A 13183-nucleotide genomic window follows, 5' to 3' on the forward strand; every position below is an offset into this window, starting at 1 on the left:
GATACCATATCTGTGTTCTTATATATTTCTGTGTCTACATTTATATGTTATTGTGCATAAGTTTATATGTTACTATATATAATAAGTTTATCTAGTCCCTCCATATCAATTATTGCTATGCTATATTTTTCTAAACCATAGGTAATTTTTGTATGTGATATATGTTGTCATGAAAGGAGATGTGAAGTCCTTGATGGGCTTTGTGTTTCATTCATAATTAATTCATCTTAAATTTAAAGACAATGTTTAGTTCTTGAAATATATGTTGTTTAATTCATACATAACTTCATTCACTCTAGATTTAAAGAAAATGTCTAGCTCAGAAGGTTTTGCTGCTATATTTTACAGCGAGCCAGGCGTCCTGGGGCTCCTGGCCAATATGGTCAGTGCCTTCCTTGTAGCTCTGCAGAATTTCGCTCAAGTCAATACAAACATTTTGGCTAATGGAACTGAAAACATCTTGGCAGGTTAGTAACAGCATGGCAGTGTGCTGTAGCTGTAGTTTGTGGTCTGCTCACTGATAAGGACAACAATATAAAATATCATCTTATTTTGCTTAGATAACAACACTAAACTTCAATTATGTGGAAAAACTTTGAGATGTTTTGTTGTAATAATATTACTCAGGAAAAAGGTTTAGGATGACAGGATTTCATAACTCTGATATGAAATATTGGCCCAGAAATTGGTGTCGGGGGCTTCCCGCGGGTGCAAGCCCCCGACCTACACTTACATAGCGCGCCGACAGTTGAAGCCTGGCCCTGCGTGGATTTCCTGTCAGTGGCCCAGCTCAGCTCCCGGCGCGCTGTGCTTGCGTGATCCAGCGGCGTAGTTAGTTCGATGAGCCGGCTGGGATCACGTGAGCACTGGGCAACCAATCGGAGGTTGCAAAAGTTCATTCATGAGTTTGATAGTAAGAACTGTCAAACTCATGAAAACTCTGGGTGCCCAAAACAGTACTTAAACTTCAAGTAAAAGTTTTAAAAAATCCCACTAATTAAATGAACTATTAATAACTGTAAAAAACTAATTTAAACAATTATTCAAATTTTTGAAAAAAATAATTTTTTAACAAATCGGATCTAAAAATACACATACCTTACTGTAAAGTCTTTAAAAATAATAAACCTGTGGAAAAAAATTTCTAACTTTAATTGCTAGACCACTTACCTTTTAAAACTAAGTACTTACGTCTGCTTTTTTCTCGCGTAAAAACTGGAGGCCTTATCGCACGGGCAACCCTGTAAAAAAAAAGGAATTTCAGCGCGCACGCGCAGACTCCTGCGCGCATGCATTCCACCTCTGAACCCCTTGGTTCAGAGGAAAGGAAATGCTGGTTTTCCGCGCATGCGCTGTACATGCTGAAAACCGGCACTTCCATCGGGCCTACGCGTGAGTACACGGTGCTTACTCACGCGTTGGGATCCGAATTACTGGGCCATTATCTGTTTTGTAAAAGCAGGCATAAGAATTTTAAAAACATAAAAATAAAATTTTATCAATCATTTATACATTAAAAACCCTGTGCAATAAGATAAGTTTATTTTTAGCCCTGTTAAAACATGTAAATTTATTTTTCAAAAAATTAAAAAAAAAATTAAATATTGAATTAAATGCCATTTTAATTAATTTTAAATATGTAATTTATTTATTTATTTATTTGAAGTGTAGATGTATTTTTTGGAGTATTTCTATTCATGCTTATGGGGTTTCTGTACATACAGAATCCCCATAAGCATGAATGGGGATTCTCTTTTATTGGTTGTGCTGACCCATGTGATCCCAGTGGTACTGCGAACCACGTGCAACCCTGAGATACATGGGCCTCTACCCGTGGGTACCCGGAGAGGCCCAGGACTGCGAATCTCCATACCTCCCGGACCACAAGGTACGCGGGCATTTTATTTGCGGATCGGAAGCATTTCCCCGCGGCAAGCCTCCAGCCGCAAATTCAGGGCCATATATTTGAAATCCTATCATAAGAAGTTTTTTGAAAGAACCTATGCTATTAAAGAATTTCATTTGTCTGTTTTCTAGGTGTTCACCTTATATTGATTGGTGGATTGACACAACTTGTTGCTGGGCTAATGTCCTTCAGAAAGTACGACCATCTTGGTGGCACAGCCTTTATAGCATTCTCAGCTTTGTGGAGCAGCTTTGGGGCAACTCGGATTATTCTGGGAGCACACTCCCCTCTTAATGCCACCTCCATCACTCAGAATCTAAAAAATGCCAGTGTTGTAAATAATAGTTCAAGCATGGCTCTGCCTCCTATTAGTGAATCAGCTGTTGCAGGGTTAGTAGCCTATATCAGTGTAGCATTTATTTTGTCCTTCTGTTCAGCTACAACTAATTACATCATGCCTTTTGTGTTTGGGGCCATAACACTTACACTCATTTTTGAGGCTGTAGGTCTCTTTAGCCAATGGGCTTTAATAGTATCCGGAATCTTTGAACTAGTGATAGTTGTCTTTGGGCTTTATGGAGCCACTTCTTTGCTTTTAAAGGGAGTCACCCAGAGATACATCCTTCCTGGGTTTGGCAATGCATTATTCAATGTGCTGCTTCTAGGAGCAGCTAACAAATCATCTTCTAAAAGCATTGGTGAAGAGAAGAAGAAGAACACCAAATATGCTGAGCCAATGGCCCTTGGTAACTTGTGCAGTGTAATTTCTCCCTTCATCTTTGCTTTTTACTGCTTTGGGTACATGAAATCATTTTATGTGGGAGCTGTGTGGGTCAGCATCAATTCTATCACACAGCTTTGTGCCAGCTACTATGGTTACTTGCGCAGTGATGTCTACTTTGGCACTAAATTTGGTGTCCATAGTATGTACTGGCTTGTGAAGTCCTGGGAGGAGTTCATTTTAACTGTCCTCATAAATGTTGATATTTTAGATAGCAGCAGAACCAGGATGACAGGAGATTGGTTTTTCTTGGTCACGGCTTTGATTTTGTGTCTGATGTCTCTGAATAGAAACAAACTTGAAATAATCCATAACGGCTTTTTTGTTCTTCTCACCATCTCCACCATTCCTCAGATCAACAGTGTATCATATTACAGATTTTTTGGGGCCGTTTGCTCTATGTATACAGTCCTATCCCTTTATGTAACATTTGCCAGCCTAATCAACTCCATAGCAGAAAAGGCACTGATTCCTATTGGAACTCAACTCCTCTCTTCAAAAACCTTTCAGAATGTTCTATTTGCCCTGAAACAAAGGTTCACCAAAGCTGAGGAGCTCCCATCCTTTACTACTGTGCAGCTTCCAGATGCCCTGTTCTACATCTGCAATGGACTAGCAGCCCTGTCTGCTATCCAGAGTGCAAACTTGGACCAGGTCCAAGCTCATGTTACTATTCCCTGGGTGCTGATCCCTGGAACACTGATCCAACTCTACGTGTCCAGGATGCAAGTCCGAGGAGGAAGGCGCTTTGGTTCTGTATTACCCTTCTGCTATGCAGCTATCTGGGCAACTTGGACCTGGCTTCGATTTGCAGGTATATTTGTCAATGCAATATTACCATGAACAAGCAATCCTCTAAAGATGATTTATATATATATATACAAATGAAAGTATTTTTGTATCTCACTTTGTAACTGGGATTTCAGTATATATGCAGGTATTTATTGTTTTTCTAAAAATTATATTACATTAAAAAAAATCAGATTATTCTTTGTTACCAGGAGCGTCCCCATTTATGTTGTCAATCTACCCATTGAAAATGGCCATTTTTAACAAAAATATTCCTTTATTATTAAAATAATAGACAGTCAAGGGAATGAACTATAGGCATGTATGCGCTCCCCATTCATTTGGAACTTAAATTTACACTTGTGATTATACTAACCCCAAAATAACAGATTTATCTATTATTTACTTTTGCACGTCATACTTCCAGCTTATAAAAAAATCTCATACAACAGAAACAATGCAATGTCATACAACTATAAAATATGTTACTGCATATTATTCAGATTTGGAAAACAGATTTTATTTTTCTCAGTTCTGATATAATAAGATAACATATTAAGTATACACAGACAAAGTCTTAAGATTGTGTCACTATTCCCTGTGTGCTGATCCCTGGATCCCTGGTCCAGCGTTATGTGTTCAGGATTCAAGTACAAGAAGGAAGGTGCTTTGGTATTGTACTACCATTCTGCTACACAGCTATCTGAATGAGCACTTCTTTCTTTATCCTGGAAATGTTATGAATGCTTAACAACGTATATCTTATGTTTCGCTTCACTATTTTAACAGTGGCATCAACTCATGTTACCATAGGTTAACACCTCTGTCAAAATAGCAAAGAGTGGAAGTTGTTACATGTGTATTAAAATTTCACACAAAAGCATCTCTCACAGTAAGTTCCAACTCTCAATCAATTCTCAGTAGGCTGCAAATTTCCTTGCCACCAAACCTTCACTGGAAATTCCCAGCCATCATTTCTTGCTTCAAATTAGTCTTTGTATTGACAATTGTATTATGTGCTTATATTCATAACTGTTTATAATGAGTTTCATAAATATGTATTTTTATGCAGGTCATTTGTTAAATATTGATCCCAGTTCTGATGGTGGATTCACTGCAGGAGCCATAGCTTTCCTTATAGTCAACATGTTTCTAGTTATTTTAGGTGAGTATTTTAGTTGCAATTCTGCTCAGTTTGTGTACTTCAATACCTGCCATCCATGAGGAATTAATTTTTTGTGTGCTCTCTCTCACAGCTATTTATATCAATATAGTGCTGGTCATAGCCACAGTCATCATGGAAGTGATAATCATCTGCTTTCTACTCTTCACCCTAGAGCGACTGCCTCTTCCTTTGGAAGGTCAATCACTAGTTCAAGTTATTTTTAATTTCTGAAAAATGTCTATTTTATAGCCATGTGAGCACTAAGGACTATTTCTCTCCACTGTTAACCCCACAGGTGTGATGTTGGCTTTGTTCAGTCTTGTCTGTGTTTATGGAGCAATTGCCTCTTTTGCTAACCATATGTTTGGAAAACAACTAATTCCTTTGGGTGAACCTCTCTTCAAGGTAAATGCTATATGATATCTATTTACATCCAATATTAATTGCTTTCCAATATATTGCACACTGGGCATCCAGACTAAATTTTGTCTTCAAGTGGAGCATGATTACAGGGCAGAGGATAATTGGACCGGGGCATGTAGACATAATTCAGGTTGCTATTTTAAAGTCATACATTCTGTTCTTATTTTTATATATTTCAATTTTATATTATTATTTATATTTAAATAACCCAACTTACTACAGTTTGGGAACAAACAGTGAAGTTAGTTGAAGCATAGGAGTTTCTGTGCAGTACAAGCTGAGGAGCTGGGTGACACAATGCCACCTCTGGCAGGAGGGCATGATTATTGTGTGACAAGTTTACATTGAGAATTTTCCATTATAAATGTGGACATGCGAATTTATAATGGAACATGTTGACAGGACGTGCACACAGATATAAAGAATTTTAATAATACTATAAATGTGCAGGTATTTTGTAAGAAGCACAACACTCTCCTATAACGTGATAAATTCACATATTTTGTTTCTTAGTAAAACTTGCTGGTCTAGATCATAAACTTGCTTTGGAAAAAGTATGTCTTTTGTAATGTGGGGTCTAACAGTGATACAATGCCAATATTATGCATTATTTGACATATAGGTTTTGATAGAATTCATTATACTTCCGATGTCACACAAAAATATGTAAACAAAAATTAAAATAATAATTTAATGCTTTTTTTATCCTTACATGGAGCTGAAATTTACAAGCACCTACAACTTTGCAAACTTCTGTCACCAAACAGCAATTAAACTCTGATTGACCTGTTTACTTAAAGTAGCTAAATTTTGTAACCTTGAATGTGGGGCACTTAAATACAGCTCCACTATAGCAGCAGAGTAATACGTTGTGTATTGCATGTTATAATGCTCCTGTCATTATGAAATAGCCCATTATCTCAGTTTCTGTGAGCAACACCACAAGAGACCTACTAGTTAAGAAGTAAACTACCTACGATCATATTCACGTCTTTAATATTCTTGATAGTTTATAAACTGCTAAAGCACACTATTTATGGTTTGGGATGTCATCCAAACTCCTATAGCTTTCTAATGCTCCATGAATTTTCTGCTATTTTTGTTTACAAATGTCTTGTCCATTCATTAAACAAAGGACAGTGGAGAAAGGTTGTGCTCATTTATGTAAATGCAAACAATATTGAAGCCTGTTTCATGGACAGAAAAACCTACATAATACATCTTGACTATAATCTACATTGTTCTGTAGCATACTTTTTATTTGGTTTCTGAAGACTACAGTCTAGATCTTGTGTGTTGATGATTCATTTTAGAAGAACCTAAAGGATTATTTTCATACATCAATTAAAAACAAAATATTTTTCTGAAATACCTTATACTTTTTATTCATAAATCACAGGCAGAAAAAAACAGAAAGAAAGACCAAACCCCTTCGCCTTGTCCCATTGCTTCTTCACGCCAGACTAGTAGTTTACAAACTATTGCAAAGATCTTGGATTCTAGCCATGTGTGTGGGATCCCAACGGATACTGTGTATGCCCTGGCAGCTTCCTGTAAATGCCCAGAGGCTGTTGAAAGGATCTATGGCATAAAGGTAAGGATGCCAAAACCAGTGAGACTTAAACACTGTACATTAGACATGACTCTTACATCTTTTTATTCTTACCCAGTAATGTCATTTACCACAAAGTGCACTTTTCAGTCTTTTAACACACGATTGCTGTCCATGCTCTTCCAGGAGCGTCCTGCAGAGAAGCCTATCTGTGTCTGTATCTCCAATCTGGACCAGCTTTCTGCGGTGCATCCTCCATTCAGCCCCTTGCTCTGGGAGTTCATGAACCAAGTCTATCCTGGAGGGATCAGCTGTATTGTGAAGAAAGGAGAATGGCTGAGGAGACTAGGTATGCATTGTGATGTAGAACATTTTGAAGCATCTATTGATTCCTATTCAAACTACCAGTTGTATCAGTTAGTCAGCATTAATGGGAATGAGATTAGATTCTAAGAAAATTTTGGCAATCAGATTGTATCCTTTATTAAAGGTGTTGGTGCTGCCTATGATCGTGTTGGTACAAAGGACAGCATCATGATCCGTGTTCCTGACCACACTGTGACAGCCCATCTTGTGAATATGACTGGACCACTAGCCATTACTTCAGCGAACCCTAGCGGAGAGCCTGATAGCATCCACCATGACATGGTTATCTCGTATGTATTCAAAAATTACAATTGAACTAATTGTTCTTTTACCTTATAGTATAAGCCTTTTTCAACGTGTGTTTTATAATGTTTATCGACAGGCGTCTTGGGCACAAGATTGATGGTGTTTTATGTGATGGAACCTCCAATGAATTGGTTGCATCCACTGTCATCAACTGTACCAAGATTGATGAAGGTATTACAGCATTCTGTTCAAATATATTACTGATATACTCATTTGGTAACTGATTAAAACTGATTTGATCTAATAACTCCTACACTAGTTTAGCCCCTAAGGTTTATATATATGTGTATTTCTTTAAATTATATATTAGTTTTAACATGTTAACACAGTGGTAGTTGAAGTAGGGTTGCAGTTGGCCTGACTGCACACATAGCAGTCTCATTTAGTGCTGAGCATTTTCTGTCATAGCACTTGTTACATTAATGAATGCATTATTAACACTTGTGCAGATCAGCCAGATGCAACTCATGTTGACACCTGTGAGGTTCAGAGAGGAAGTACAATTGTAAACTGATTTTATCCAATAACTGGCATTAGATTAGCCTCCAATGTTTATATATGTATGAGATTTTAAAATAAGCTGTTAGTTTTAATATGACTTTTTTCAATAATTCAGTTATTAATGCTTTCTAAAGACCACTTCAGCAGTAATTGTGTTGGGCTTCTGCTATGATTAATCTGTTTCTAACAGAAATTATTTACTTTCTTCAGAAGGAATCACCATTATAAGAGAAGGCTGTGTCCCAGCGGCGAGAGTCATGCAACTTTTTGAACAAGTGAAGAACAAACTTGACTAATAGCAAACCTCAACTGATAGAAACTTTCCGAACTGACATGTAATGAAGATACATAGATCAACTACGGATAGTCACAGAATGCAAACAATAAATTGGTTACGTGTGTGGATAATTTCCCATTGCCATTGATACATGTGGCAGTAGATATAATGCAGTGACGTATAACAGTTTCTTTTCAATACAGAGAATATGGGAGACCGTGATTTTCTGTACTTTTAATAGTTATTGGTTCACCTTATCACTTTATTTTGCAGGAGTGCAAAAACCTGAGATGAAGTTTGCTGACCCAACTGATATACATTCAGCAGTTATAACACTGCAATGAATGAAAATATAATGAAATGTCAGTTTCAATAATTCTACCATTCTGATGCCATAAAGTAAAAGTAATAAAATATATATTTAATACAAATAACAGTAATAAAATTAGTCTACATCAATGTAACCATTGAATTCATTAATTGAAGATCTGAAACTGCATCATCAATTGTGAGATATAGCTCTAGTAAACATCTGGGTGACCCCTGCATGACTCATCTGTGAAGTCTGATACTACCCCTACTATAGTCATATTACAGTACATTGAAAATGAAAGATTGTCTACACAGAATACAACAACAACTTGTATTTATATAGCGCCTTTAGCGTAGTAAAACATCCCAAGGTGCTGCACAGGAGTATTATAAGCCCAAAAAATGACACCGAGCCACATAAGGAGAAATTAGGGCAGGTGACCAAAAGCTTGGTCAAAGAGGTAGGTTTTAAGGAGCGTCTTAAAGGAGGAAAGAGAGGTAGCGAGGTGGAGAGGTTTAGGCAGGGAATTCCAGAGCTTAGGGCCCAGGCAACAGAAGGCACGGCCACCAATGGTTGAGCGATTATAATCAGGGATGCTGAAGAGGGCAGAATTAGAGGAGTGCAGATATCTCGGTGGGTTGTGGAGCTGGAGGAGATTACAGAGATAGGGAGGGGCGAGACCATGGAGGATTCGAAAAGAAGAATGAGAATTTTGAAATCGAGACGCTGCTTAACCGGGAGCCAAAGTAGGTCAGCGAGCACAGGGGTGATGGGTGAATGGGACTTGGTGCGAGTTAGGACACGGGCAGCCGAGTTTTGGATAACCTCAAGTTTACGTAGGGTAGAATGTGGGAAGCCAGCCAGGAGTGTGTTGGAATAGTCAAGTCTACAGGTAACAAAGGCATGGATGAGGGTTTCAGCAGCAGATGAGCTGAGGCAGGACCGGAGATGGGCGATGTTATGGAGGTGGAAATAGGCGGTCTTAGTTGTGCTGCGGATATGTGGTCAGAAGCTCATTTCAGGGTCAAATATGACACCAAGGTTGCGAACAGTGTGATTCAGCCTCAGACTGATGTTAGGGAGAGGGATGGAGTCAGTGGCTAGGGAATGGAGTTTGTGGCGGGGACCGAAAACAATGGTTTCAGTCTTCCCAATATTTAATTGGAGAACATTTCTGCTCATCCAGAACTGTATGTCGGACAAGCAGTTTGACAATTTAGAGACCGTAGAGGGGTTGGAAGAAGAGGTAGTGGGTGTCGTCAAACTGACATTATGTTTTCGGATGATGTTACCAAGGACAGCATGTCGATGAGAACTAGGAAGGGGCCAAGGATAGGTCCTTGGGGGACACCAGAGGTAACGATGTGGGAGCAGGAAGAGAAGCCGTTGCAGGTGATTCTCTGGCTACGATTAGATAGATAAGAATGGAACCAGGCGAGTGCAGTCCCACCCTGCTGGACGACGGTGGAGAGGCGTTGGAGGAGGATGGAGTGGTCAACCGTGCCAAAGGCTGCAGACAATTCAAGAAGGACGAGGAGGGATAGTTTACCTTTGTCACACTCACAAAGGTTGTCACAAAGGATGATGCATTGTACATATCAATGTGAAATAAATCAGCTTAGGCTACCTTGTAATTTTATGAAGCCGAGTACAAAATTATTTATTGGAATCATATTTGTTGAAACAATAACCTGTACACCAAAGGGAATTGGATATATACTTGAAAAGGAGAAATTTGCAGGGCTATGTGTAAAGAGCAGGGAAGTGCGACTAATTGGATAGCACTTTCAAAGAGCCGACACAGGCACAATGGGCCGAATGGCATCCTTCTGTGCTGTAAGAATCTATGATTCTATGTATAGAGATATTACTGTATATTAATATTAATCTTTAAATTTTAGCTATTTTACACAAAAGATTAAAATATATTGGCCCAGAAATTTGGGTCGGGTGCTTCCCGCGGGTGCAAGCCCCCGACCTGCACTTACCCAGCGCGCCGGCCGTTGAGGCCTGGGCCTGCGTGCATTTCCGGTCTGTGGCCCGCTCCAGCTCCCGGCGCGCTGTGCTTGCATGTTCCAGCGGCGTAGTTAGTACGATGCGTCGGCTGGGATCACGTGAGCACTGGGCAACCAATCGGAGGAGGGAAAAGTCCATTCATGAGTTTGACAGAAAGAACTGTCAAACTCATGAAAACTCCGGGCGCCCAAAACAGTACTTAACCTTAAAATAATTTTGAAAAAAACATCACACTATTTAAATCAACTATAAATAACATTAAATAACTATTTTAAACAATAATTTACATTTTTGAAAAAAATAATTTTATAAAAAATCGGGGCTAAAAATACACTTACCTTACTGTAAAGTATTTAAAAATAATAAACCTGTGGAAAAAATGTTCTAATTTTAATTAATTGACCACTTACCTTTTAAAATGAAGTCCTTACGTCTGGTTTTTAAATGTGCAAAAAGTAGAGGCCTTCACGCACGGGCAAACCTGTAAAAAAAGAGGAAGTTCAACGCGCACACGCAGACTCCTGCACGCATGCGTTCGACCTCTTAACCCCTTCGTTCAGAGGATCGGAAATGCCGGTTTCCCGCGCATGCGTAGTGCATGCAAGAAACCGGCACTTCCATCGGGTCCACGCGTGGGTACTCCGTCCGTACTCACGCGTTGGGACCTGAATTTCTGGGCCTTTATGTTTGTTTTTTAAGAACTTTTTAAGCAAATAACTGCAGATACAGTGCTCATAAATCATTGTCTCTGCCCAGGAGTAACTTAGTTGAATGGTCATATTTATTATTTGTGTAGGTATGGCTTTGGTTTTAATCAAAGCAATATGTCTGATTTTGTCAAAACCACTTGAATACCAAATACTATGAATTCTGCTAGAAAGTGAAGGATAAAAAGATGAAGATTTGATAAAGTAATACGTGAAGGTTTTGTGTTAGATTTCTGTTTCTTGTATGAAGGAAGTTATGTATAAATTATTTCATTGTACATTTGTGATGATTATGTCAATAAACATTACTTAGGCAATTATACTACATCAGCTATAGTTCTAATATTTTTTCTGTGGGCTCTCCAGCAACTGCACTTATTAACTGAACACAAACTAGATCTAAAGAGACTGTTATGAAATGAGGCATGCCTGTTGGTCCTGCAAGTTGAAGTGTTACTTATGAATGTTTTACTTTCCTGACGGGCTTACCAGGGGCTGTTGGAGATTAAGACTGAGAAGTAGTAAAGGAAACCATTTCCTTGGATTACTTCTGTAATTTAAAAGCCCGAATATGTTGAGAAGTTATGGATCCCCTAGTGGGCCAAGGAAGATGGTCAACAGGAGGAGTGGGGCGGGGGTTAGCTCAGACAGGTTGAAGAGAGATGCAGCAGGGATAGTAGGAGCTGTGTCAGGATTATTTGGCATGGAGTGTCAGTCTGGAACCGGATGAATGTAGAGACCATAAAGAGACCAATATTGTTCTGAGAACCGCCTTGCCAACAGTGTCATAAGGCTTATATTGCAAGAGATTAGTGGATGAGCACAGGAAGAACGGTATACGGTGTATAACATGCATGACATTGCTAACTTGTTCAATGAGACACAAAATAAAATCAATGAGATAATACTGAAAGAAAGCAAAGAACCAAAAATTAGCAGCGACTGTCATTTGTATTCCTTATGTAGGATTGCCAACCACCCAGGGATGTCCTGAGGTCGCCAGGAATTGAAGTTTAATCTCCTGGACACTGCTCCGAGCAACCCAGGAGAAACATCATAGGGGCATTAAACAAAATTGTGATTTTTTAAATTTTAATTGAACACTTCGTTAATTAGTTAATAAAAATATTGGAGATCAAAATAAGGCTGTTTGACTGACAGTCAAGATTAATCCAATTGGGTAACAAAGGGCTCGAATTTCCAAGCCCCGTGGAGGTGGGTTTGGAGGCAGGAGTGGGGGGAAAATTGCAGAATCGGGGGGCACAAACCCTTCCCGCCCCCAACCCGCCTCCATGTCCATTTCCCAGGAGGCGGGTACCTGGCCTGTGCTGGGAGCCGCCTCCCCGAGGCGGGAAGGGGATTAGTGCCAATTAACTGCCTGTTAACAGGTAGTTAACAGGCAGATTTTGGCCTAATCCCTATTTTTAGCCCTGAAGTGTGGGCTTCCTGATGGCTCCAAATCACGGCAAGTTAGCGAGGCGGACCGTCGGGCTGAAGGGCTTGGAGGGTTCGAGATGTCCGGTGTTCAGGTGAGTGATGGGTGCATGAGTGCAGAGGTAAGTGTGTTTGGTGTGTGTAAAATGTTTAAAGAAGTTTTACTTACCTTTACTTACTAATGCAGGCTTCCTTCCTTCAGGTCTCGGGAGTCCCTCATCTCACCGGCACAGAAAGCAGAATGGCCGCGGGCTGTCAAAAGTTGCAGCATTCTGCTTTCTGTTCTGGAGAGATTTCTAACTGAGTCTGTGGAGAAGGACTCAAGTTAGAAGTCAGATTGTCAGTGTTTGACAGCTTCACAGAGATGTCAAACGCTGATATTTCATCTGTCAAAAGCCCTTGACAGATGAAATGTCAATCCCTGACGTCACCTGTAACCGGGTGTCCCTTAATTGGCCTGCTGAGCCTGCTGAGCTGGCTCAACAAGGTCAATCAAGGGAAAATCGCGTGGGTTGGCCACAAATCGATGGAGGCGGGACTACAACCCAAAAAGTGGGAGTCCCGCCTCCATCATGTCCCCATTGACAAAATCCAGCCCAAAGAGTCTGTTCCCTTTCCTATTGGCTGTGGGAAAGCAGTGCACCTGG

At 39.6% G+C, this 13183-nt stretch overlaps 1 protein-coding gene across 1 annotated transcript; it reads left to right on the top strand.

The window, feature by feature from the left end:
- Window positions 1-306: 306 nt before the first annotated feature.
- Window positions 307-11421, top strand: LOC147125088 (uncharacterized). Its single transcript, XM_085997217.1, has 10 exons — window positions 307-467; window positions 2038-3501; window positions 4549-4641; window positions 4733-4837; window positions 4937-5046; window positions 6464-6658; window positions 6803-6965; window positions 7107-7272; window positions 7365-7459; window positions 8000-11421. Exons 1-10 carry the CDS (start codon window positions 311-313, stop codon window positions 8083-8085), a joined length of 2634 nt encoding a protein of 877 aa, XP_085853343.1. The 5' UTR covers window positions 307-310; the 3' UTR covers window positions 8086-11421.
- The last annotated feature ends 1762 nt before the right edge of the window (window positions 11422-13183 follow it).

This window comes from Somniosus microcephalus, chromosome 1, assembly GCF_052327205.1.
Source record: "Somniosus microcephalus isolate GS21.2 chromosome 1, FLI_Smic_1.0, whole genome shotgun sequence".
NCBI classification, from domain to species: Eukaryota; Metazoa; Chordata; class Chondrichthyes; order Squaliformes; family Somniosidae; genus Somniosus; species Somniosus microcephalus.

Coding starts and splice junctions, on each gene's coding strand:
- LOC147125088 (XM_085997217.1), top strand. CDS start 311: ATGTCTAGCTCAGAAGGTTTTGCTGCTATATTTTACAGCGAGCCAGGC. Junction 4,642..4,732: donor CATGTTTCTAGTTATTTTAG/GTGAGTATTTTA, acceptor TCTCTCTCACAG/CTATTTATATCAATATAGTG. Junction 7,460..7,999: donor CTGTACCAAGATTGATGAAG/GTATTACAGCAT, acceptor TACTTTCTTCAG/AAGGAATCACCATTATAAGA.